This window comes from Leiobunum rupestre, chromosome 5 (assembly GCF_980474605.1).
Source record: "Leiobunum rupestre chromosome 5, qqLeiRupe1.1.hap1, whole genome shotgun sequence".
Taxonomy (NCBI): Eukaryota; Metazoa; Arthropoda; class Arachnida; order Opiliones; family Sclerosomatidae; genus Leiobunum; species Leiobunum rupestre.
The window spans coordinates 22,441,749-22,469,745 of NC_143388.1; the positions used below are offsets into that span (position 1 = coordinate 22,441,749).

A 27,997-nucleotide genomic window follows, 5' to 3' on the forward strand; every position below is an offset into this window, starting at 1 on the left:
AAGGGTACCCCAGGTCTATGTGAATAAATTCATGATGTTAAAACTTTAATTGACACCTCGACAACCAGGAGGCGCTACGAAAAAGTCAATATGGCTAATATATATCCTGGTTTCTTTCCTCATTTGTATTATTATAAAATATATACTTCATTTGTGGTATTAACCAATGAAATTTCAGGCGTACGATGACGTAACGAATTCTAACCACTTAGAAGACGAGGAAGAGACGTTACGCAAGCAACGCGTGCTGAGGGCTCCGCAACCGAAAACGAACGTCTTTACGCCGCAACCTCCCATCAGGAACGACGCTACGCAGTACGAATGGTAAATGGTAAATGCTGGGCTTGGCGTCATCACGAATGACGCTAAAATGTCGCGACAACGAGCAACCCCGCTGTTGTTCTAGATGTTGTTCGCCTTAGGTGTATTATATAAAAATTACAATTATATACATTTAGCAGATAGACCTATATCCGTATATATGTATACATAACCAAATGAGCATCAACTAAAACAAACCAGAACGAATTATTTAATTTGGTGACTACCCTGAAACGTACGTGTATTATTTATCAATGTAATTGGTAGGGACTTCGGTATGGAAAAATATGGGTAACTTTGCTGTAAAATGGAAATATAACAGAGTTACCTGATTTTCGCTTTAGAATAGAATCTATTAACGTCGATTTTTGGAAGGATATTTTATCGTAACTATATTTTGTCAAATTTGTATTATTTATCGCAGAAAAAAAATGTACATATCTTTACCACAGAGCTAAAATGTTAAGATATTACCCTTGAATCGTTTCCGGAGCTTGTAGAACAATTAAATAGACTATAACCGAAAACTTTTAGGACTTACGTAGATATTTGAATGATGTTTGAAATGAAATGATAAAACTTACTATGTCGGATACCACGATCGCGTGTTTTAATGAAACAAAAAGTTATGGTTTGATTAGATAGCAGCGGCCGGCTGGCTGGCTGGAGTATAGTCGCGTTCTAGACAGAGCGGTGAGAGGATTCGAACACGCGATTGTTAAACGTTAGAGAGAACTATATTACTATAAATATATATATAAAGGTAGTGTTTCTTCTATTAGACTTTTCAGTGTTTAGCTTTTTCAATCTTTGGAAATTGAGTTTCACTGTAAGGTCTAATTGAACCGTGGTTGGAAGCTAGGGTTTTATAAATAACATAGTTATAGGGAAATTACCTGCCTGACAATCGGTAGAACGTATAAATCGTTACAACATATAATTTCCACTTATAACGACGCAATTACAATAAGTATAGTCGAGAACGTATTTAGGCTATCTTGAGAACGAGCGACTTTGCTGGATTGTCGAACCTCCGCGTAAGATATTTTCATAAGCTAATAAACTTGCGGATGGATAAAATTGATAATTGCTTAATGAACCTGCCTTAGTTGGTGATACCTTCTACGTAACCTATTGAAAACAATTAAGCTGTGTCACGTGATCTCAGAAAGCCTAAATAAGCTCTTGGTATAGTCAAATATCCGAGTAATTCTATTATTCTTCCGTTTCCCTTTAAAAGTAGGCGTGAGTTTAAATTCAGATTTTACGTTTTAAGACTCGTTATTAGTGCTTAATTCCTAAATAATCCTCGTATACTTTTAGTTTTAATTCATAGTTAATTTGTCGTCAGCCTTTAGATAAAAAAATACACTATAACCAGAGCTTCGCTAAATGAGGAAAATTTTCACAAGATCTCTCGATGTGTAGATTTAGGTTAAACAACACACTTATAACAAACAAATAAAAAAATGTATTCCCAGAAATTTTCAGCCCATATATAATATAGCATTGCTTAGTAGATAAATGCTTATTTTAAACTTTATTTAAATAATTAATGTTTGCCAATTGTGAAAATGATTTCCCGAACTTAATTTTTCCCTAAAATAATGTAGCATTCCAAAAAGTAATTATTTCATTCTGTTTACGAAATCGATATTTTGTCTAAAGTTGTGGCTATTTAAACAGTGAAAAAATTATTCGTCACGTGATAAATTCGACTTAAAATAGCGGATTTATGAACCACTAAATAATCAGCTTGGACAAAAAATTTGTCATTATCGTACTAAATTATATTGTTAAAATATACTTTGAGAAATACAAAAAAAACCTCGTGAAATTCCAATTTTTATATTTATTTGAAATGTTAGGTAATATTTACGACCGAGAGGTAGTCACAATTTCGGTTGAAAAACTAAAATGTTAAGTCACGTAAAAAAATTAATTCGTTGTTTGTTGCTTGTATAATCTTTAAACCCTAACCGATCTCGACATTACGTGTAAAGAAAACACCTTGTCCCTCCAAATAGACGCCAAAAAGATAATTGTATCATAGTTGGACCAATATTTCGATATTATATTCAGGCAAAGGCAATAATTCAACGGTTCGTAATATAAAGCGCTAAAGTTTTTAAATTATTGTTTTTTGGAATATTTCTGCCTCTATATATACAGTAAATTATCGTCTTTTCAAAAACGTATATTATTATTATATTGTTACAAAGATATCGCGCGATTTCGAGCAGCTATTTTTGTCTATTCATGAGTGGATATACAATTAAAATTGAAACATCTTTTTTTAAGTTGATACAAAATGTTAACAAAGTGACCAGAAGTTGCTAATCTGGAGACTAGTTTAAAGGGACTGCTAAAACTACGTTTAGATTCAAGCAAGGCTTAAGAACGTAGCTTTAAGAGCTTCGCGACGCGGCACTGGGTAATTGGCAACCTCCTCATGTCTATAAAGAGATTGGACAGTCCCTTTTAAACTAACCAGAATAGATACAGACCAATGTAACGGAGACCGAATCAGATCTACTAACACCGCGACTAATCTTAGTTCAGGTTCGTATTTATAGAGCTAGGGTGCTTTAAAAGTGTGCTAAATGCACTTATTGGCGTTTGTCGACTTAAAAATGACGATAATTGTTCTCCGCGGCACTACAATTGGCGACGTCAGTAGGCCGGTCTACAATTCTAACGGGTCTGTATCTACTCGAAAACTAACCCGTAGTATATAGTAGAAAGTAGTCCTAAATCATTGACACAAATGTTACAATATGGTAAATAGTTTTATTGTGAAATTTACACTTTGATTTTTCCGTATACGGATGGGTTTGAACGATACTAACTGTCTCAAAACCCGAATTCTAGTCATGATGAGAAAAATAATTCTTTATATATAAAAAAACATAAAAACTCACATATCATGTTCCTGTTTTGATTAACGTGTAAAAAAATAAAGAATATAAATATTATCATGATCATAAAAAAATATACGGTTCTTTTTTAAGCGACACGGCAGTGACGCAAAAGTGTCAATTGTTTTGTGACGTTGAAATCCCACCATGTGGACTGCGACTTTCCCTGACACCGGTACGTTGTTTACAGGGTGTTTTAAAAATAATGATAGAAACAATGTTATGGGTTTTTGAGGTGATTTGGAATGCAAATAACTTTCGTTACCTGAGTTTTAAAAAGTCGTAAGTTGGGCTACGTTAAAGCTACGACGTTTTTGAACTAAGGTAACGCTTTCTTAAAACAAATAAAAACGTCACATTTGCGGTCATGATAACCTGATAAATGACGTTAAAAAATTTCGATTCCAAATGACCTATCGCTACTACCACCATTTTTGAAACAACTTGATTTTTTCTATTTAATTAGTTAAGACTAGGGTTTTGGTAAGGATTCTTTAAAATTGTACGGCTTGTAATTAGGGTACGACGTCCATCAATGATTTAATGTTGAGCTTATTTTTGAAGTCGTTGATATTCACGCTTTCGACGGCCATAAACTCGACACGTACGATCGAGTCAACCATCATGACGCCGTTCCTCGAGAATTGACCTTTGATCCCGGGTACGTCCAGCCAGACGTAAGGGGCGATGTGATCTGAACTCAATTCGATCAGAAACCGCTTTGGTCCAAGATGGGATATGACGTTCACCTGTGAACCAAAGCGTTAACTTCGGACAATTAAGATGTAATTAAGACGAAGTGTCGGACACTCGCCAATTTTGCGTACAAGATTTTAATTATCATAGTAATTTTAAAAGTTTCGAGGTTATTTTGATATTTTAGAGAACGTATTTTGTGTTGATACCGTTGTTTTATATTGATTTTGAGATTTTACGTACATGTTTTGTGTTGTTTCAGTTTTTATGCAAATTTTGAGGTTTAATGGAACGTTTTTTTGTGTTGATTCCGTTTTTATGCGGTTTAGAGCAAATGTTTTGTGTTGTGTCTGTTTTTATGCGGTTTCAGAACAATATTTTGTGTTGATTTCGTTCTAATGCAGTTAAGGAGCAAGTTTTCTGTAATGATTGCGTTTTTAGAGCAAGTTTTTTGTGTTGATTCTGGTTTTTATGCGGTTTAGAAGCAAGTTTTTTTTGTGTTGATTCGGTTCTATTTCGGTTTAAGAGCAAGTTTTTTGTGTTGATTCGGTTTTTACGCGCTTTAAGAGCAAGTTTTTTGTGTTGATTCCGTTTTAATGTGGTTTTAGAGTTAAGTTTTTTGTGTTGATTCCGTTCTATTTCGGTTTTAGAGCAAGTTTTTTGTGTTGATTCGGTTTTTATGCGGTTTAGAGCAAGTTTTTTGTGTTGTGTCCGTTTTTATGCGGTTTTAGAGCAAGTTTTTGTGTTGATTTCGTTCTAATGCAGTTAAGGAGCAAGTGTTTTGTGTTGATTCCGGTTTTTATGCGGTTAAGAAGCAAGTTTTCTGTGTTGATTCCGTTTTTACGTGGTTTTAGAGTTAAGTTTTTTTGTGTTGATTCCGTTCTATTTCGGTTTTAGAGCAAGTTTTTTGTGTTGATTCGGTTTTTATGCGGTTTAAGAGCAAGTTTTTTGTGTTGATTCGGTTTTTATGCGGTTAAAGAGCAAGTTTTTTGTGTTGATTCCGGATTTTTTTGCGGTTTAAAGCAACATTTTTTTGTTGATACTCTTTTATATTCATTTTGAGATTTTAGAATACGATCTTCGTGATAATTTCCGTTTTTGTATATTTTGATATTTTAAGAATACTATTTTGGTGTTGATTCCCGTTACTATAATGATTTTGAGATTTTAGAATACGATTTTCGTGTTGATTCACGGATATATATTGATTGAGATTTGGAAAGATTTAGAAAATGTTATTTCTGTAGAGCGTACGGGATTTTGACAAATGTCCGACCTTTCAATTTAATGAGGTTTTCTTACGTGTATATTAGCCTTACTAAGTCCCACGGCCTTGTTTAGTTCGTCTAAGAGGACGAAGTTACTGGAGAGTTCTTTGCTTTGAGAATCGAGGACTTTGGCGTATATCAGGCAGCTTTGCTTGCCGGCGCAATTAGCTTTGTTCAAAAGCCCATCGTCAAATTCCAACGAATTTGAATACACCAAGATTGACGATTGGGGATTCTGAATCGATATGTAAATAGGTTTTGAAATGTCCAAGGTTAATTGTCATTTTTAAGGGCTATTCACGCTAGATAACATTTTTTCAAAACATTGTTTTTAAGTGGCGAAGGCTAAACTAAATATTACCTTAAATATTTTAGTCTAATTATCTTTCGTTGACTTATTTTTGATCAAACAAATGAACAAAACTAAATGAAAATATTAATATTGCTCAATTTTGGTGAAATCTAATACTTAGATGTGCGGAATTTTGTATGAAATGCGAGTAATTTTCTTCGCCGGTTAAGATTCGGAATCTCGACAAACTAACGTGGAGCGTGTGAGCATATGTTAGCTCGTGTGAATAGCCCTCAAGGGGGAAGACTACAGTGGCCATTGTCTACTTTCGCGCTATTTAATTGTATTATAAAATTAATATTTATGTGTAGAACAGTTTTTTGTTTAGTTATTAAAATAATTTTGAACGAAAAAGAGGTTTTTACTATATTCTTCCCCCTTAAAGGTACACAGAATCGTTTCAGGTAGCTTTCGCTTCATATAACCCTCCCCTCAAAATTCAAACGATTCCGTGACCCTTCAAGATATTTTAATTTTTCCTAAACCGCACCTGAGTAAAGTTGGTGACCTCGACGGTCAAGGCCGGTTCGAATGAGGACCATTTGTAGACGGACACCAGCAGGGTCAAGCCGTTTCGGGTACGCATTTCGTCCGACACGACGTAGACCTTCAAGTAGTCCTCGTCAATGTAGGGAGACACTAATAGTGGCGCGAAGAATTCTTTGGCGTAGTACTGAAGCATCTTCCATTTGCCACCGAACTCTAAGCGAACCAATGAAATTCATTAAACCCTTTGACACTAGTTGAGCTATATTTAGGTGTATTTTTTGCGGAGATTCAATATTGGCCCATGTCCAAATTTAGGTATTTGAGTGGGGAATGTGATTTCAATGTTGTAAGCTTATATTTGGTAATTACAAGTGTGATTCTCGAATAGCACATTTCAAAGCTTAAATTAAAACCACTTATGTATTCGGGTTAACAAATAATATAATTATAACAAAAATAATAACAATCAGCTAAGCTAATACCCAAGGAACCACGTAACTAAGCGACTTGTAAGGCTAATAGGCGATTAAATAAACCCCTCTCTGACTGTCTTGCCCCCTGTTGAAAAATGCTGCCAGATCTATGCATAGAAAATTCTCGGCTTTGGCAGAATAAAGAGAAACCATAAACAAACCAGTTATATGTCCAGTCGCAGCAGCACAAACTCTATTATCGGCTATGTATGATCTTTTATTTAAAGGACTATTGCTGGTGGCCCGGTTGCAATGCGTAGGATGGTGACGGCAAGCCCTTCATGCCACTTACTAATATCGTTAACCCCCACAAGTTGTTATGGAAACGGAAAACATCCCTCTGTCCACCTCGTGATTCCCGGAAGAAAAACCACGCCCCATTTCGCCTTCATTTGCGTAGTTTTCCCCCTTTTGGGTACTGTTTTTTTATGGTCAGTTCTCTGTATCCCTTACGTACTATACATGTATGTCGTTCCGCAAGAATCCATACCTCTACTTGGAATGCTTATCGCGGCAGATTTTCGTCTCGAGGTGGCTGACGGTTTTTTTGACGTCACTATGTTAACTTGACAAATGTTGAACAACGTGAGAGGGGAGCACGCGCAAAGGGGATTGTTATCTCGTTGGCGGGGCCAAAGCCGTCAGAATGATCTTACCATACGCGATAAGGCAGGATAAGCATTCCAAGTAGAGGTATGGATTCTGGCGTTCCGTTGTTAAGGAACCCAATCTAGACCTAATGTTTCCGATCCGCTTAAATTGAATATTTAACGTTTCAATTTAAATCGACATTGCTCGCCTATAGAAAATGCTTTGTAAAATTTATATTTAATTAGTACCGCCCACTTCAAGGTTTAATTACGTGTTTTGGTCCTAACTTCTTAAGAGTTAGTTGCGTGTTTTCGTCCTAACTTCTTGAGGGTTAATTTTAATTACGTGTTTTGGTCCTAACTTCTCAAGGGCTAGTTACGTGTTTTGATCTTAAGCTTACGGTCATTTTAGTAGGTTAATAACTTTTAAAGGGTGCACAGTAGTAGGTAGAGTTAAAGAACGTTTTCTAAGCATTTTAAAATTGTTTTCACAGACAACCTTCTGATAACTTAATATTTAATCTCCTAAGTGTTATTATTATTTTTAGTTAAACGTTGGCCCTATATAAACCTTCCCTGTCTAAATAAGGCATACTTAAGTTCATTTAATTTTTGCTTCCCCGTTCATGTAATCTAATCCAATAGCCAAAATAATTAATCTAGACATAATAATTTTTATATCTCACATGACACTACAAAGTTCGGTCAAGTTATAGGTCAAATCAGTGGTATATAATCGACCTTTCTTATCGACCCTTTTGAAAACCAAACACGGACGATTAAAAATTTTTCTGGGGGTCGATAAACGAATCCGTTGTTTCTGCGATCAAGCTTAAATTAGTACAGTAATTAGAATGTGAATTACCAATGGCCGACCAAGACGGTGCTTGCCAAATGTCGTTGAGTTGCCAAAAGAGGGCGCCCATCGTTTTGCCTTTCCCTTTTTCGTCGATTTCGCTCCGTTTGCGTCGATAATGCTCCGTTTCTGTTTTGATACTCATGGCTTGCGTAATCTATTTCTCACCAAAACAATGATGTGAAAATACACTTGTTAGTATTTTTTCAAACTTGTGACTAAACATAGCAACGGTTCCCAATTTTCATTGTTTAAAAGACTCTCGCAACCCAAAGTCGATTCCGAAAGTGAGTGGGATAAAATTTCGTTTAATCTATCTTCTGAAGACTAACTTCCCCTACGTCATAACGTTGTCTGTTGAGCTGCCTTCCATTAAGCTCAAGATGAGATGAAGCAGCAGATAATGTTATGACGGAGAATTGAGTTTTCACAAGGTAGTGGAAGGGAATTTCCACCCACTGATCTATTTTCCAAGCAAAAGACCTACGAATTCATATAGACTTTGTTTCGCACCAAAACGTGGGTATAGCTATTCCACCTAGCAGTGATTTTAGATGATTTGCAGTCATCCTAAAAGATTACCTTTTGAGTATCGTTCTTAACGGCTTCTGCTCCACCTTTGAGTTTAGTGGTCACATTTTAAACGAGCGATTTTAAAACGAAACCTTACTAATTTTTTGGTTAATTTTTAATCACATTATTGTAAGCAGTGAAATAGCGATTGTGTTTATATTTCGTTTATAACATTGCTATTTTTTAAAAAAATACTGATTTAACGTAGCTTGCTTAAAAATTATTTTATGACTGATAATTTTCTTGTAACTAAGTTATTAGAAAATATACTGCCCAGTAACAAACAACCATGGTAGCTGTTTTGCAGGTCATGGCTTATTCAAAATGGTGACACCTAAGTTTTGGCGCGATCCAAAGTCTTTAGTAACTTAATTTAAATTCAATGAACCAAAACATCGCGAAACACTAGGCCTAGTCATCGATTTTCCAATTTCACAGACTTCAGAATTAAAACAAGCCAATAAAATTTCGGGACCGTTGCTACGTTTAGTCGCTTCTTTAGAAAAGAAACTCAATACCTGTGAGAGATAAATCATGTCAATGAATGATTCGGGTCCGCTTCTAATAACGGGTAAAAATAAGTGCCTTTTAACAGATATTCCGATTTCCAAGCCACCTGTTCTTGTGAAAGAAAATGTGTGTTACTGAAAATGATAAGGTGCCATGTAATCTAAGAAGTACAATCAAATTATTGGAAAAGTAGCGGCATTTTTAACCGAAATATTTAAATTTTTTAATTAGTTTATTAAGATTTTTCCGTACTTAGAATGTCCTAAAATTTCTAGTGCAATGCAAGCTACGTATTTAGGCAACTCTAATACTATTTTGAAGGTGCCATGATAAATTAAATAATATATCTCTTACGAGAGACGTATATCCATCTAGGCCATTGAAACGAAACATGGACCTTCGCAGGCTGGCCATGGATTCCAATGGGCTCGTCGAGAGGCTCGTGGTTGTGTGCACCACATCAAGGCACACAATTTACTTTGCCTAACGATATCAAATTTTAAATTTAAACTGTCTATTTTTTCACCTCGCACTTTAGTTTGACTATTAAAGCAAGTGTCGTCTCGACATGTAGTAGCTCTTTCTTCAACAGATGGCGCTAGCGTCGAAATAAAAACCAGATACTTAAAGCAAGTGTCGGCTCGACGTGAAATAGCTCTTTTTCAACAATGTCACTATCGTCGATATCAAAACAAAATCGTTAAGCTACATTTTGACCCAAAAGGCGGGTACTTATAGGTACCTCTCGCGTTGACTGGCTCGTTTGTAAATTGGTCAACAACATAAATTAGAGTAATTTTAAACAATATTTTTATATGGGATATATAATTTAGGTTAAAGCCCACTAAATAGAGTATAAGCGGTCTTAATATAATACTCTACAATGGCTCTCTGACGACGTTATCATTTGGCTATTTTGAATTTTAGCTTCCTTGGCCATAAATAGATGGCAACACGCTCTCCACTAAAGTCGTTTTTTCCAAAGAATCTGATAGATTCATTGCCATCTCCAATAAAAAGGGCCTTAACATAATATAAGTGGCAATGATAGAGCCGACAGTTGCTTTAAGGTGAACAAAGAATATGCAGGAGTATCGTGATTCCCTGAAAACAAAACACGCCCCTCTGCTTTTAATCGAGTAATCTTTCCCCCTCCGGTTCTATAGCGGAGTATATCTTCCAGGAATCCTGAAAACCGAGGCTATAGTTGCGGCCGCATAATTTCGGTTCACATGAATACTAGAGAACTGCCTGGAAACGGTTTTTACCATTTACCAGAGTATAACCGTGGCAATGGACGTGGATCAGATTGAAATGAAATCTTATTTTCGGTAAGGGAATGGATGGAAACGGTAACTTTAGGTTTGGGAATGGTCGGGAAGGGAGTTTCCGTCTTTGGAATCGGGAATGGGAATTTCGGGAATAGTAGGGAATGGCCGAGATGATAAAATGTGTCTCAAATGTAATGGAAATGGTTGGGAGACAAATATTTGAACGGAAATTAGATGGGAATGGATATTGTTTCAACCTGAATGTTATCAGAATGCGTATCGTTTCAATGGTAATGGTATGTGAATGGGTATCATTTCAATGGTAATGCGTATCGTTTTAATGGTAATGGTATGGGAATGAATATCGTTCAATGGTAATGGTATGGAATGAATATCGTGGAATGTGTGGAAATGAATATAGTTTCTACGTAAATGGGTGGGAATGGTAATGCATCTGCTTTCAATGTAGTTTGTCTACTGAATACATTCTTGACGCTTCTCAAAAGTGGCCTTACCGAAAACACTGTGTTCCCTATGGTTCATAAATTTGCTGAACGGATAGGTCCAATCGGTGGGAATGGAGATGTTACTCATGGTTTCGAAAGAGGGGTACGATTGGAAGCCGTACTCCGAGGCGAATCTGGGTGTGGGATAGGTCCTCCAATCCCAACCATCAGCGACGTAGCTGTAATAATGGACTGGAAATGCGAAAAGATTAAATATGCGCGTTTTGAATATAGATTATTGAAAGGGGAAGGGCCAAGTTTTAACCAATAAACGTAAGCTTCGATGCAAAATGTAATTTACAACGAAATCGATGACGATTCGGCCGTCGCGTGATGTAGCTAGTGCCACCTAGGAGCAACAAACACAAGGAGAACGCAGCTAGCCTTTAAACAGGTTAACGCAGTGTTGTGAACAAATTTCATTGGACGAGCCTTTACGCTGAGCGTTTTATGGAAAGGGGGAAGACAATTTAGGAATTTTCCCCTTCCGACGGCAGCAGGCGCTAAATGAAAAATGTATACAAGAAAATGCACGACTTTTGACGGGTTGCGTTCTCCTCGTGTGGGGTGCTGTTTTTGTTGTTCTTAGGTGGCAGCAACGCGCACAAGTTAGTAAATATTACCCTATGCCATTATACAAATTAAATTCTTTAACCATGGTCAAGGTATATAAACTAAAATAAAATAAAATACACGACGGATACTTCATGGTTTATACATATTTATTTAAAACTATAAAAAGACTGCGAGCTTTCGGGTATGACAGCCCTTGTCAAGCGTATGTGTTACCCTATTCAAGTTAGTTTTTACGTCTTTCGCCGAGTGGCTCTGCTGGTAGGTGTATACGTATTAAAATAAAATTGTGCTAATATTAAAGCGTATTTCTTGGATTATGTGTTTTTATTATCATTCTTAACTTATAAATCAGAAATAAGTCGATATTTGGAAAAACTTGGCGCTCCCCCTTTAAAGGGACTATAACCTCATAGGCGTTCTTTACGGAACACCAACCATTTTAGGTATTACTTCTACCAGAAGTTTATAATACATCTCTTACGAGAAGTATCCATCCATTAAAATGAAACGTGGTCGACGCGGATTCCATTGGGCGCGAATTTCCCGCCAAATAGCGGGTGTGCACCGAGGGGCAGATCACTTCCATTTTGGGTGCGTCTTAATCATAGTAAAATTATTAAATAAGGGTAATCGTGATTAAATCAGGGTAATCATGATTAAATCAGGGTAATCAAGATTAAAAAATCTAATCACGATTTAAACGAGATTTAATCATTCTAATCATGACCTAAACTTTTTAATCAGGATTTAATCATTTAAACGAGATTTAATCATTCTATTCTTGATCTAATCGTTTTAATTAGATCTAATCGTTTTAATTAGATCTAATCGTTTTAATTAGATCTAATCGTTTTAATTAGATCTAATCGTTTTAATTAGATCTAATCGTTTTAATTAGATCTAATCGTTTTAATTAGATCTAATCGTTTTAATTAGATCTAATCGTTTTAATTAGATCTAATCGTTTTAATTAGATCTAATCGTTTTAATTAGATCTAATCGTTTTAATTAGATCTAATCGTTTTAATTAGATCTAATCGTTTTAATTAGATTTAATCGTTTTAATTAGATCTAATCGTTTTAATCAGATTTAATCGTTTTAATTAGATTTAATTATTTTAATCACGATTTAAGCAATATAATCGGTCGAATAAAGAATTTATCATTAAAATCAAAACTAAAGTACGATTTAATCATACTAATCACGATATAATTTTTTTAATCAGGATTTAATCATTTTAAACAGATTTAATCATTTTAATCAGATTTAAACATTCTAATCATGATTAAACGTGATTTAATAAACTTAATCGTGATTAAATTAAATTTAATCAAAATAATCACTATTAAATCGGATTTAATCTTTTGAGGGGTGCGTCGTTAATCAAGGAAGTGACCTGCCCCTCGGTGTGCACACAGCATTACTGCTGCAAAACAAAGTCTATTACTCCTCTTAAAGAAGTAAAATGCAAAAAATTACAGCACGTAGGGATATTTACATATTTTCGCCCTGAACTATATTTTTATTCCTAGATATTTTTTTAAAATTAAACGGGAGCGAATAACATTAACAGGATTGGTAGATGGATACTTATCGCGTAAGAGATACTTTATACAGTTCTGTTTCTACTAAGCCGTCCAATTTTCGAAGCTTAGGCCCAAATCATCTAGCGACTTTTAATGCCTTAAACAGTTGGCTGGTTACAATGCGTAGGAGGGTGGTGGTAAGCCCTTCATACCACGCGAGCCAACAGCTCCCTACACTAACTATAACCGTTAACCTCTACAAGTTTTTATGGAAAGGGGAAACCGAAGAAGTCGGGGGAAAACCTCTTTAACCAGTGGTGAGAGAACTTGCAAACTCTACGCGGAAGGAGTGGTTCCGAGTTTTCACCCAGTGCCAAAAGCTGGAATCGAACCCGGCTCCTCTTGCTGCGATCTAACCTAGCTCCACCACCCCACCTTTTTGCGGGTAACATAAATACTAGAGGCTGTATTCCCTTATCCGTTTAGTTGAATAGTTGTGTCTCACCGTCTCCCCACAGTTCGTCTTGGGGGTCCTTAGAAAGCCAGTCTTCCTGCTGGGTCTTCCTGCCGTTCGAAGGACTCGATGGCACGAATGCCCTGCTTGGGTCCTCGCTCTCCACGATAGGTTTCAACTGTTTGATGTACAGCGTTCGGTAATCTTTCTTGTATTGGTTATTGTATAACAGAATCGATGGCCTACAACCATAACGACGATTAATTATCGAGAAGTGAATAGCTTCAAATCGGGTTCGTACCACCAGGTTTGAGCGATGGCCGCTTCGTTTTCGTTGTTACCAGCCCAAATAAACAAACTCGGATGGTGTTGCAGTCGTCTTATCTGGGATATAAAGGATAGTTTTTGGTTATAACAAGATACATATTTTCAAAGGAGAAGATAATTTGACAGGGGTAACGCTATTAAAGGACGTTTTTAAAATACTCAAAGTTTTACTAGATGGCGCCAACAGGAGGAAAATTAGAAATTTTAAATTATCTAAAAACCGCGAAAAAATTTCGTGGTTTTTTTATGCAGAATTTTTAATTAGTTTATCTTTTGCTTAGAGCTTTACATAGACCATATCTGAAAATCGGGTTAGAAGTAGTTTTTTTTCCCAATAAATCAGTAAGTATTTAGTTCTTTCCCGCTCAATCGTTTAAGTTGGCGCCATCTAGTATAAACAATAGCGTTAAAATCGAACTTCTAATATTTTTTTCTGTAAACAATTAGGCATATCAGAATGTAAGCGTTGCCTACGTTAATATAAAGACCCATATACCGCAAATTTCTTCATTTAATTTCTAATATTTTATTTTGCTGATTCTGGCCACTAGGTTATCTCATATCTGTACACCGTTGTCTAGTCAAGACCCACAAAAACATAAAGCTTGGCAAATTTGAGGTGTAGTTTACTTTTTTCAGCTTCATTAAAGAGATTTAATTCTCAGAATTTAAGAAAAAGAAAGGTGAGGAAAATATTTCATTAATTTAAATGGTTTTTAATATAAATTGTTATTTTGTCTCTATGGAAATAGTTCGGAGCGCCATCTTTCGTGAATCAGCAGCAAAGAAAGAAGTCGTCGCGTCGTTATAATGTACCCCCTTGTCGAGAGGCGAAAATTATCCGAATTAAAACTTATTTTTTGCATATTAAAGGGAATATAACCTCATGTATTTATTGTGGAACACCAACGTTTGCAGCGCTGGCCGCTCTTGCCTTTGGCGCCACTGTACATTAATATTGGAAAATTTTAAGGGATCTCCCATAAAGATTACTTTGCAGGTTATACCAAGAAACATAGAAGAAAAAGAGTCTGCCTCGACGCTGCCTCCGTGTGCCATGAAAATTTCCAACTTCTCCGTTGTGTTGTTTATCCCCTTGCACATGATTACATTTGACGATCGTAGCACTTTGAAAATTGGTTATTCGTGAGTTCACCCGTATTCGTACTAGGGTCGCTACTATCGAGGGTACTTTTTAAACAAAAAACGAATTGAATTTAAACAATATGATTGGCTCGCTGGTATAGGGGGTAAGAGGGAGGTTGGCGAAGTTCGTAGTTTTCAGGAAACCTATGGTAGAAGTTAGGGGAGGGCTCTTGAGGCAAACTCTTTTTCTTCTATGTCTCTTGGTTATATTCCCTTTAGATAGTTTTATAACTGCGAATAATATCCATAAATAAACAGTTAACCGCCAAATTTTCGATTTTTCATAAAACGTTCGGTTAATTTATCTGTTCCGCCGAGCTCTATGCACGCGCCTTAACAATAACGTAGGCAACGATATGAGAGACGTTACCTGTTGAGTGACTTCGGTGGTGACCGAGTTGAGGAAGGCGCTGTCGGTGGGATAGAGAGCGACCGCGAACATCAAGTCTTGCCAGATCAGGATGCCCAGCTCGTCGGCGATGTCGTAGAAGGCTTCAGTTTCGTACATGCCTCCACCCCAGATGCGCAACATATTCATGTTGGCGTCTTTGGCCGATTGCAGCAGTTCCCTGGTGTAGGCCGGGGTTACCCTTTCCGGAAAACTGTCCGCCGGGATCCAGTTGCTGCCCTTGGCGAATATGGGCACACCGTTTACTTGCGCGAAGAAGGTCTCTCCTGAAAGAATAAAAGATAAACCATTAAATTGTCGCAATGCTAATAGCGCCACCATCCGGAATTCAATAATGACCAATGATGTCATCAAATGTCAAAGCTAAGGTCCAAAACCAGAATATTTGTAGGGCTACTAGGGTAAACGTTTTATCTTAGACCAAGAAACACAGGGACGTCGCACGGTAGATATTTCGCACCCGAAGCTTCGATGCGGCTGCCTATTCCCTATTTATCTCGCGCTGTGTCGCTAGTAGCGAAGGTGAGTTAATTTTTATTGGCAATTTGAGTCACGTGCACAGCCCTACAATCTGTTAGCACGTGGCCTGCAACAGCGTGACTCCAAAAAACAAATTTCTTGTATGTTTTTTAATATTTGTGTCCCTAAAATATTTAAAAAAATATAAAATAATTCAAGTTCTTTAAAAAACTTTATTTTTATCTCTCATGGATGGCGCCTATTGACTATCTGTATCACCTAACCCCCGTCTCCTTACCGCAGCCGCAACAAAGCCCCGCCGAAAAATGAAGCGTTGGGTATGCTATGAGCGAGACGTCCCTGTGTTTCTTGGTCTAAGGTTTTATAATGCTGCTTGGTATGAGAGCTTAATTACTTTTAAATATAATATTTATATTAAAATTGCCTTGAATGTAAAATTCATCTTCGGAGATATTTCACTTTGACTTTACTAATATAAACAAGAAATGGACTTAAAGCAACTGTCGGCTCTATCAGTGCCACCTGTATTATGAAAAGGCCCCTGTTATTAGAGATGGCCATGAATCTTGTCCCATTCTTCGAAAAAAGCGACTGAATTGGAGAGCGAGGTGCCATCTATTTATGGCCAAGGGAGCTAAAATTCAATATAGTCAAAGGATAACGTCGTCAGAGAACCATTGCAGAATATTATAGTTAGACCACTTATACTCTATTTAGTGCACTTTAACATCAATTATATATCCCGTTTAAAAATATTGTTTATAATTGCTGTAATTTAAGTTCATGGGCGAATTTACAACCGATCCAATCAACGCGAGGGCCACCCGCCTTTTGGGTTAAAATGTTACTTAACTATCTTGTTTTGATTACGACGATAGCGACATCTGTTGAAAAAAGTGCTACTTGCCGACACTTGCTTTAAATTCGGAAAAACATGATATCCTGACAAGACTATTTATTTTATAAGTGGGAAGATCCCAAAACTCCTCGAGCTGGAAGTTCAATAAGCTCCGTCCCCCTGAAGAAATCAAATCCGCCCGGCTTCTCATTGGTTCCCTAAAACTGACGTCTTCCGACGAGATTTTAGCACGGGCCTGTTATGTTTTCACTACCTCACTCCCATCATTCCATGCCAGGCAGAAACTAAATCTCAACATGTGCATTCTCCATAAGTATAAATAAATTCTTGATCCTGTTTACCCATTGAAATATAAACTCTACGAATAGTATTAAAACGTGAGGTTACAACAACAAGTAGACCAAAGTTTAAGGGCTAAGACCACTTAAAAAAATGTAACAAAACGAACAAATAGAGACTTGGCACTCCGTAGCTTTGGCCATGGCCGCCATTGTGGTCATATTTTTCTGCCCACGATAAAAACTATTGAAAAAAAAACTGTGACGTAGCACTTCCAAGTCAATATAGTTGATTTTATAAAATGTCTTTACGCTTTCCCAACTTGTTGAAATGTTGCCCTGGAATAGTTCAGCCAATGCCTAAGAATGAGTTCATAAGCTCTTTAGTGGGAGAGAAAACGGATCCACAGCTGAAGCCAGGAGGCAACATTTCAACAAGATGGCCAAGGTTATTTTATAAAAAGAACTATTCGGGCGGGTTGGGCTATTGGTCTTTCGGTATAGATGAACAACGTCTAATACCGGTGACGTTGGCTATGGGCATCTGGATGAGTTCCACTTTACGGAATCCTATTTTCATTTGTTTGTACGATTCTTCGCTTGAAGTTTGATCCAGGAACGTTACTTCCAGTTTGTACAGATTCTGATCCCCGTAACCAGCGGGCCACCATAGCTGCACGTCCAAATTCTAGCTCGTGGAATCAGAGAAACAGTGTTTATTTTATTATCAAGAATATACGTTCTGGCTAATTATACCTTGGGTACCGACACGGCAATGTCCACGACGGCCTCCCTGCCGTTGTCCGGAATGACGATGGTTTGATTGGAGAAGATCAGGTGTTCGTGAAGGGCCAAGCGGATGGCTCCTTTCATGGGCTCTCGCGTGGCCGTTTCCAAAAACGCCCTGGCTCGGATTTGCCACGTCGACCCCGAAGAACCATATTCTGTTTTGAAACACAATTCACCTCTTATAAATACGTTTTATGAGGGAATCGCGGTGATCGTAGCATACTTAGTTCGTTGGTGAAGATGCTGACGTCTCTCAGAATTGCTCCATCGAATGCGACAATTTCAATGTTTTTCCTGTTAATTTAATTATTTTACACATGATTAGATTTGAACAGTTATTAAAATTTAAGTTCGAGGTTATGTAGTTTTGAGAAAAATCCCCTGGTTGATGATATCCAAATACCCTGTATTGTCTTACGTTAATTCCATACCTAGTAAGTCAAAACCCAGTATTTTAAAATTAACTTTTACCTGAATAGTGGATTATTTATATAGCATACAAGGGACCCCAGCCATAGGACTAATTATTAGTCTACCAATTGTAAATTCACTTTTTCCTTGACACTGGAACTCTTATATATTGGACTGGCGATAGTAGTTTAAACATTTATATTTAACCAAATACTCATATTACGTGACAAAACGGTTATGATATCGTATCATACCAATCAGACCGATATGATAAAGGTTATCATTAACGTAACTAGACAGTGGGGGAAACTAGTTAGTATTACGGAGGGCGAAGAGTTACCAAATTTATTATTGACGTCTTAAAGTTAATTATTTTCTTATACCACAGAAAAAAAGCCCTGAATGCTAGAAATAAACCTTACTTTCTTCTTTAAAGAACGTGTTTATTTCTACTTAAACAGGTGGTCGGGTTACATTGCGCAGGAGGAGGGTGGCAAGCCCTTCATGCTACGCGAGTCCACAAATCTCTACACTTAGTAATAATAATAAATAATACTAATAATAATCAGCTAGGCTAATACCCAAGGCACCACCTTAGGCCTACGTCATCGAGCGACTTTTAAAGCCTTTAATTCAGGTGGCCGGGTTACAATGCGTCGGAGGGTGGTGGCAAGCCCTGCAAGCCACGCGAGCCAACAGCTCCCTACGCTAACAATTACCGTTAACCTCAACAAGTTTTTATGGAAGGGAAAACCGAAGAACTCGAGGGAAACTCCCTTAAACCAGTGGGGAGAGAACTTGCAACCTCAATGCAGAAGGAGAAGTTTCGAGTTTTCATCCAGTGCCACAAGCTGGGATCAAACCCGCCTCCTCTTGCTGCATACGGGTTGTTTTACTCGGGCCTGCCTTAATTACAAACGACATTCTAAAATGTCACAATCATAATATAAAATAAAACATCTGAACATTATCTAGAACAGATAGTGTCTCGAAAATGAAAGTAAAGTATTTGTTTTGGGAGGTCAATTTGATGGAAAATTACTATCTCGACTCGTTGAAATATTTGTAAGGTGCGCTACCATATTCCTTGCGACGGGAAGGAAGGTCCCCAGTCCCAACTGAAGGAACTCTGAATTTTTCGGACGTAATTGACGTGACACTCCCCGTTCTGGATGGGGCTGGGGCAAGTAGGCGGGATGACGTAATTGTTCAACTGCTCCAAATGCTTCTGCTTGCCGTACTGCACCGCCGATCCGAACGCCACCTCGATCGTGTTTTCTCCCTCCTGAGAAAAGAGCGAGTTAGTCAAATTATCTTTTGCAAATTGAACAGTTTGTCAAACGCGCCTCGAAGACGCGTTTTACATATATTCCTTAACACAGTCTGAAGCCCCTCCATCACCTCGAATTATCGGCTACACAATCGCTTCGAGGAAATGGCTACCTCAGTGGAAAAATACGCTAACTCAAATATTTTAGTTTTTATGGAATGTTATTATTCCGTTGTGAATTTCAAAAATTTGGTTTTGTTATTACCTTATTTGGTAACTGCAATTTTCAATGAAAAATATTTCCTCGCAGTTGCCGTAATTTGATATCGGAATTTTAATTGAAAATTTAAGCTTCTTCCTGTGCAAATATTTAGTACAGTTGCAATGTGATTTTTCTAATTTTAAATTTACATTCCTATATTACTATTATAAAGAATTCTATTAATATAACTCTTTAGAAATGTTGTTTTCTTATTCAAGAATTTGGAAAATAGATAATGCGCGTTACTACATTTTCTAACTGAGATGCCTCTGTGTTTATTTTCTGATTATTATCCAACTCAATTTCGAGAGACAAATTTGTGAAGTACCATTAAGATATCTTTGACATCGAAAGCGTAGCGCGTGAACATGTTATCGGTGGTGCCAGCCAACCTGCCGTTGATTTTGATCGTGGACACAGTGTCGAGACCATGAGCCACCAACAGCACCCGCTTCTTGTACGTCACGTCGCTTGATACTGTGACCGGGAATTTGAGAAAAGATTTATAAGTATGTACTTAATCTGAGTCCGAAGCTATTATGTAGTTCTTACAAGAGGAGGGGGGGTTGTGTTTCTAAGGCTCCCTACCCCCCTGTCTACGCAAATGTTTGCTTAGAATGTTTTGACGTTTCATTTTCCCCAAATCTTATCGCAGTGTCTGCCTGGATGGTTTTAAAGAAACGAAGACTTGAATTCGCTAACTTGGCGTTACGCGATTCTGGGATAGACCGGTTTGGACTGGGTTTCGGATTTGGTTTTAAGAAAAAGCTATTACTTGTTAAATAAATAGTGGAGCTAATTTTTGCCATGGAATTTAATAAAATTAGGGAATACTCATGGCGATTGAAAAATTTATTAACAATTTTAAATTAAGCCATAAAACAGGCTTAAGAGGGAAGAATACAATAAAAGCCTATTTTTTGTTCAAGCTGAACGTTTCTGTTTTAACAATTACACATTGAATTAATTTTTCTAATTAGGCTGAACCTTCCACTAGTGCTTAAAATAATTTTGATAATTCTAATATTTATAGTTAACGAGATATAGGGTAATAACTAAAGGGTAGTTTGAGCACTTGCCCAACTGGTTTAGCTCCGGGGGTCAGAATTAAAACGTAATAACTTAATTACTTTAAAATTTAAAATTGCCAAAATTATTTTAATCACTAAACAAGACGCTGTTCTACACTTAAATATTAATTTTATAAGTTAAAATACAAAATTAAAAGAGTTCAGCTTGAAATAGCGCGAAAGTAGACCATAACCACAGTAGTCTCCCCTTAAGACCCAAATATTTCAAACCTTACAAGGTCCGTTGTCAAGTGTAACATGTAAAGGTCAAACAAGCTTATTTGAAATTTATTTAAAAAAATCATAATGGTAATAAAAATATTAAAATAAAACATTTTTAATAAATGATTTTTCGATTAAAGGGGGTTCAAAGTATCAAACATCACGTTTCTAGTGGTATAGATTAGACGATTAGTCTAGTTTTTTAATTCGATTTGATCCAGTACACTATGTTCCAAATGGGTGAAATATCTCCTTCCTTAACCAAATTTAGTTATTATGACAAAGAACCTTGTAAGGTTTGAAACACTGCGTATTAAGCCGGTATTATGGCTTAATTTTAAATTGTAAAAATTGTTAAAAACATTTTCAGTCGTCATGAGTATACATCTAGAAGTTTGAACGACCACATCGGTAGTATCTAGACGTTCGCGAAATTAATTTTTTTAAAAACTGTTCAGACTAGTTCTCACTTGACGAAATATTTCAAGGAATTAATTTTTCGCGTAGCGAAAAAAGCGCGATTTTGTTTAATAGCTAGGGGGTAGGTTCTCATTGGGCTCGAACATTTAGGTTTGATAAGTAAAAACGACTTTGTAAACAAATCGAGGTAACCAGCAGCGTAAAAAAGTCAACTTAAACAGTATTTAAAGTCCCTGCTTCTTGGTTTTGCGCTTGTTGCAGCCTACTTCCAGGGGCTGGTAGGCCACACTTTGAAGCTCTCTGGCGCTCTTTTAACTCATCGTAGGAAAATGGGGAAAAAACAGGCATACTTCTCAACTCACCCCCTACAACTCCTTAAAATTTATGCATAACCTTTTGAAAGACCCTGTATATTATCACATAAGCTCGACAGAAAAATAGCTTCGACCACAAGTTATAAAAAGTTTCTACTCTGAAGTATAAACGCGTAAAGGAAAACACGGATAATAATCACGGGACTCCTGATGTTGTCGTTCAAACTTGTACAGCGCTATGTTTAAGCTGTCTATTTAATATTATAATATTTCATATACAGGCAAAAACATCGTAAATAAATACTCAGAAATATTCCAAATAATTATAAACGTGAAAGGATGACAAATTTTGGAAAAGGGGGTTAAATTTAAATACCAATATTTAGCATACTATTTAATCTCTAACCTTTATAGACCATTAAACTATCCAGACTCTAGCTAGACAGTAAAATCATTATATTTGGTCGTTAATACTAATATTTGTCTTTCATTCAAACTATTGTTGATGAAGATCGAACCAAATAAAAGTGGAATAAACACATTAATTCTGTATTTTTTAATTAGAAAAAAGCTGGTTAAATAAAGCTACCTGCTACAGATTTCAGAATAATTATTAGACTACTCGAAAATGCGTAGAGGTAGCTTTAATCCGTGCAATCTAAACTCCTATAACAGATTCCCCGTTCGCGTTTTAGAAGGCTGGCTTAATTTTTCAGTTAGTAAATAATAAAAACATTTCGAGAAGGTTTTTAAATTTTTGGATAAGACCACTTGTACTAAACGTAACGTTTACTTTCTGATCTCAGATAACAAAAAAAAACAGATTTTAAATTCATCTGGTGAATTTTTAATTTTATATTTTTATTACGAATAAAGTTTGCCAGCTAAATGTTATCTGCAGATAGCTAAAGAATTGGGTTTATAAATATATATTTATAATAATTTTTAAGCATGAGTAATATCAGAAGTTCATAATAAACCCCTTGGGGAAGTATTCAATTTATCATTGAACCCATGTTTTTTTTATGATAGATCATTCTGCGGCAGTTCAAAAACCGCGGGCGCTTTCCTATGGTTCAGACCGAGCTGGAGGTCACAATTTTAAATTGGTTTACGGTTCTTCCTTATAAATTAAATTTAATTAATGTAATTTTTACGTTAAAGGTTGTTTAACTAATTCGGATATATAATAAATATAAAACAATGACATGGATCTTTGTCAGTGAAGAAACTTGAGTCTGCAGTTTTGAGAATAAAGTATATGTAATGCTTTGGCTTGATAAAAGGCGCCTGCATGTATTATATTACTAATTTTAACTGGTTTTCATTAAATAATGCGATACATTTATTGTCTTGGAAATAAATGTTATTGTCGAAGGATGTTTCGAAAAATTACCATCTGAATCAACTGAAGAAAAAGAAATTAGCAATATTGCGCAACCTGAGACAAAGTCTTATTTAGAAACAACCAGAACTGTTTCATTTTGTATCCACAATAATGACAATAATAATCTAATGGTCGATGTATATTTAAAAACATTAATTGAAATAAAATAAGTATTAAACATTACATGAACTCAATAACTAAACACTTAGGTGTTCTTCAAATATTTTCCAAAATTCGTATCTTCAACTCAGGTAGCGATTAGTTGGAGTGTTATTATGTTGGAAAAATGTTGAACACATAAATGGTAAGCTAATTGTATAACATTGTGAAAGCTTTAATAGAATATTTTATAGAAAAAAATTATTTAAGATATAATCAAGGCTATGCAAATTTTAATCATTACGGAAGCAACTTTCAAAGAACAGAAATAGATATTATTATGGTCATACTGAAGTTCAAGCCAATTAAAAACAAATAGGAAATAATTTTGAAGTGTATATGATTTAAGTTTATTTTACTTTCAATACAATTATATTTAAAAATTAATTTTGGTTTTATTTAAAATACAATTTATAAGAAAACAGACTAATGTAATTACATAATAACATAAATACAATTATAATCAGTTAAGGTATGAAATCCTATGTTTTAAGTCATCTGGCCATTTTTTCATGGTTTTTAATGACAAAAATTTAATATGTATATAAAATAAATTAATAAACAAATAAATTTAAGGCTTATCTCTTTATCACAGTGGTTCTAGTAAGATACGAAACATGTAGTTTTAAATAAATATATAATTAACCTCATAATTAATATAAGTTTCTCAGCTGCATTTTAAATCCTGGATGTTACGTATCTATTGTATTTCATGATAAGCAACCCGGCTAACTGAATTAATGGCTTTAAAAGTCGTATGATCAATTAATGGCTTTAAAAGTCGCATGATCAATTAATGGCTTTAAAAGTCGCATGATCAATTAATGGCTTTAAAAGTCGCATGATCAATTAATGGCTTTAAAAGTCGCATGATCAATTAATGGCTTTAAAAGTCGTATGATCAATTAATGGCTTTAAAAGTCGCACGATCAATTAATGGCTTTAAAAGTCGCACGATGACTTAATGGCTTTAAAAGTCGCACGATGACTTAATGGATTTAAAAGTCGCACGATGACTTAATGGCTTTAAAAGTCGCACGATGACTTAATGGCTTTAAAAGTCGCACGATGACTTAATGGCTTTAAAAGTCGCACGATGACTTAATGGCTTTAAAAGTCGCACGATGACTTAATGGCTTTAAAAGTCGCACGATGACTTAATGGCTTTAAAAGTCGCACGATGACTTAATGGCTTTAAAAGTCGCACGATGACTTAATGGCTTTAAAAGTCGCACGATGACTTAATGGCTTTAAAAGTCGCACGATGACTTAATGGCTTTAAAAGTCGCACGATGACTTAATGGCTTTAAAAGTCGCACGATGACTTAATGGCTTTAAAAGTCGCACGATGACTTAATGGCTTTAAAAGTCGCACGATGACTTAATGGCTTTAAAAGTCGCACGATGACTTAATGGCTTTAAAAGTCGCACGATGACTTAATGGCTTTAAAAGTCGCACGATGAATTAATGGCTTTAAAAGTCGCACGATGACTTAATGGCTTTAAAGGTCGCACGATGACTTAATGGCTTTAAAAGTCGCACGATGACTTAATGGCTTTAAAAGTCGCACGATGACTTAATGGCTTTAAAAGTCGCACGATGACTTAATGGCTTTAAAAGTCGCACGATGACTTAATGGCTTTAAAAGTCGCACGATGACTTAATGGCTTTAAAAGTCGCACGATGACTTAATGGCTTTAAAAGTCGCACGATGACTTAATGGCTTTAAAATTCGCATGATGACTTAATGGCTTTAAAAGTCACGTGATCAATTAATGGCTTTAAAAGTCGCATGATCAATTAATGGCTTTAAAAGTCGCATGATGACTTAATGGCTTTAAAAGTCGCATGATCAATTAATGGCTTTAAAAGTCACAAGATCAATTAATGGCTTTAAAAGTCGCATGATGACTTAATGGCTTTAAAAGTCGCATGATGACTTAATGGCTTTAAAAGTCGCATGATGACTTAATGGCTTTAAAAGTCGCATGATGACTTAATGGCTTCAAAAGTCACAAGATCAATTAATGGCTTTAAAAGTCGCATGATGACTTAATGGCTTTAAAAGTCGCATGATCAATTAATGGCTTTAAAAGTCGCATGATCAATTAATGGCTTCAAAAGTCGCATGATCAATTAATGGCTTCAAAAGTCGCATGATCAATTAATGGCTTCAAAAGTCGCATGATCAATTAATGGCTTCAAAAGTCGCATGATCAATTAATGGCTTCAAAAGTCGCATGATCAATTAATGGCTTCAAAAGTCGCATGATCAATTAATGGCTTCAAAAGTCGCATGATGACTTAATGGCTTCAAAAGTCGCATGATGACTTAATGGCTTCAAAAGTCGCATGATCAATTAATGGCTTCAAAAGTCGCATGATCAATTAATGGCTTTAAAGTCACATGATCAATTAATGACTTCAAAAGTCGCATGATCAATTAATGGCTTTAAAAGTCGCATGATGACTTAATGGCTTCAAAAGTCGCATGATCAATTAATGGCTTCAAAAGTCGCATGATCAATTAATGACTTCAAAAGTCGCATGATCAATTAATGGCTTTAAAAGTCGCATGATGACTTAATGGCTTCAAAAGTCGCATGATCAATTAATGGCTTTAAAAGTCGCATGATGCCTATGGTGGTGCCTTGGATATTAGCCTAGTTGATGATTGATTGATTGATGATTGGTTAAGTTTTTAGAAAAACCACCAAATTATTTCCCCACCATATTTTGAAATAATTTTCCATTAACACTCTTTCCTATTTTAAAAGTATTTTATTTACTTAAATATTTTAAAAAGTATACCTTTCATAATTTAATTTAATTAAACGTCATCCAAGAATCGCGTTATTTTAAAGATGTTTACGTGTGCTGACCGCAGACGACGGGCGGCGAACACGCGTATGGTGTAGGATTATCACCATCCGGATGCGAGTGGGATGCGTTTGTATCGCTCTGTAGCTTTGGGCTATGGCCGCCATTTTTAGGGCAGTTTTTTATCTATAGGAAAAAGCATGTGTGACGTCGACATACGTCACGCCGATATTACTCTATTCCGCCGCGCTTAAGTAGAGCCCGTGAGTGCCACGGAATGATCCATCATGAATAAACCGAAGTGGAATACTTCCCCAGATGGGGTTTATTATGAACTTCTGGTAATATTCAATATCTTGAACTTAAGCAATAGTTCAAAGATTACTTGGGCCTAAGGTGGTGCCTTGGGAATAAGCCTAGCTGATTATTAATTACACCATAAGTAACGTAATAACAATAAATATGACACTTCCTATTGCTTTAATGCTAATTTTCTAACCGAACCTTTTTTCGGCACTGATACTCTCTTCAAGCTGCGACTTGGACTCGCTACAAAAATTTAAGCCTAATATCGGAGAGCACGTTCTGGAGTCACGAGGGGCTTGGGCTTTATTTTGAAGCCCGCGTGCGAATCAGGCGTGATAAAAAAAACTTGAGCCGAGAAAAACATTTTAATTTTTATAATTTTAGCCTAATATTCCGCCTATCTATCGGAAACCAGATATTTCGGCTTAGCGGAAGTCTCGCATATTTTAGACACTAGAGGGCTCTGTGCTGAGAAAACATCTTGATTACGCAATAACTATGAAAATCAGTTTGGTTGTAAATCTCGTCAATTGTCATACTTATTTTATTATGTTACTTATGATTACACGTTACAAACCAAATTTCTATATACTAGGCGTTTACTACTATCTCTCTACTATCCGAATTATCTTAATATGAAAATTAATCTAATGAATTTAAATATTACGAACCCGCAAACTTCCTCGTGAAAGTCCAGCTATCCCGTCCGATCCATTTGTAGAGTCGATCATTCTTTCGAAAATAAGGGTCTCCGATGACCCCACTCATCATCAAATCGGTGTAAATCCCACCCGGCACAGTCGCCGGTATGGTAACACCTGTGGAAAACATTCATCTTAAATCTCACCGTGATTACCAAATATTTCCGAAATCTTACCCTGATTACCAAATATTTATTAAATCTAAACTAGTTGATTCCTAAATTATTTTTTAAAATTTACCCTGATTTCCAAACATTTATAAAATCTTACCCTGATTACCAAATATTTATCAAATCTCACCCTGATTACCAAATATTTATCAAATCTCACCCTGATTACCAAATATTTATCAAATCTCACCCTGATTACCAAATATTTATCAAATCTCACCCTGATTACCAAATATTTATCAAATCTCACCCTGATTACCAAATATTTATGAAATCTCACCCTGATTACCAAATAGTTATAACCTCAGACATCTCACCCTGATTACCAAATATTTATCAAATCTCATCCTGATTACCAAATTATTTCTTAAATGATTTTAAATATTACTTTAATTACCAAATATTTTTAAATCTTACCCTGATTACCAAATTATTTCTTAAATGATTTTAAATCTTACCTTAATTACCAAAATTTTTAAATCTTACCCTGATTACCAAATATATCTTAAATGATTTAAATATCACCCTGATTGCCAAATATTAATTAAATTTAAATTGAAAATGTACTTACTTCCGTTGGAATTTTTGGCCGTCCACTGTCCATTTAACGCAATTTGCAATTGACCCGACGGTGAGACGATGGAATTTGTGGTGATGGTTTTAGTATTGGCCGAGGTCAGTGTGATCACGCAAGCAACGGTAAACGCGGCGAACAACATCGCGGCACTCGCGAACTTCGAAGTCGCTGCGAGAATGAAACTAGTTTGAAACTACCTCTCCTCTTTATCTCCGAACAACAATGCTTGTTTTTGAACT

At 36.0% G+C, this 27,997-nt stretch overlaps 2 protein-coding genes across 2 annotated transcripts in view; one reads left to right on the forward strand and one right to left on the reverse strand.

Moving 5' to 3' along the window:
* Positions 1–3,188, forward strand: part of jef (major facilitator superfamily domain-containing protein 6 jef) — a 45,000-nt gene extending 41,812 nt beyond the window's left edge. Inside the window, exon 8 of the mRNA XM_090175739.1 lies at positions 179–3,188. Within this exon, the coding sequence (XP_090031865.1) occupies positions 179–328 (150 nt within the window). The 3' untranslated portion in view covers positions 329–3,188. The remainder of the gene's footprint in view (positions 1–178) is intronic.
* On the reverse strand, positions 3,092–27,986 carry beta-Man (beta-mannosidase). Its single transcript, XM_090175738.1, has 16 exons — positions 27,753–27,986; positions 26,982–27,128; positions 19,940–20,088; positions 19,159–19,364; positions 17,892–17,962; positions 17,636–17,823; positions 17,402–17,567; positions 15,224–15,528; positions 13,682–13,764; positions 13,432–13,622; positions 10,833–11,015; positions 9,055–9,152; positions 7,973–8,120; positions 6,046–6,257; positions 5,238–5,438; positions 3,092–3,988 (listed from the first exon to the last, which is right to left on the reverse strand). Exons 1-16 carry the CDS (start codon positions 27,898–27,900, stop codon positions 3,755–3,757), a joined length of 2,730 nt encoding a protein of 909 aa, XP_090031864.1. The 5' UTR covers positions 27,901–27,986; the 3' UTR covers positions 3,092–3,754.
* Between the last annotated feature and the right edge of the window lie 11 nt (positions 27,987–27,997).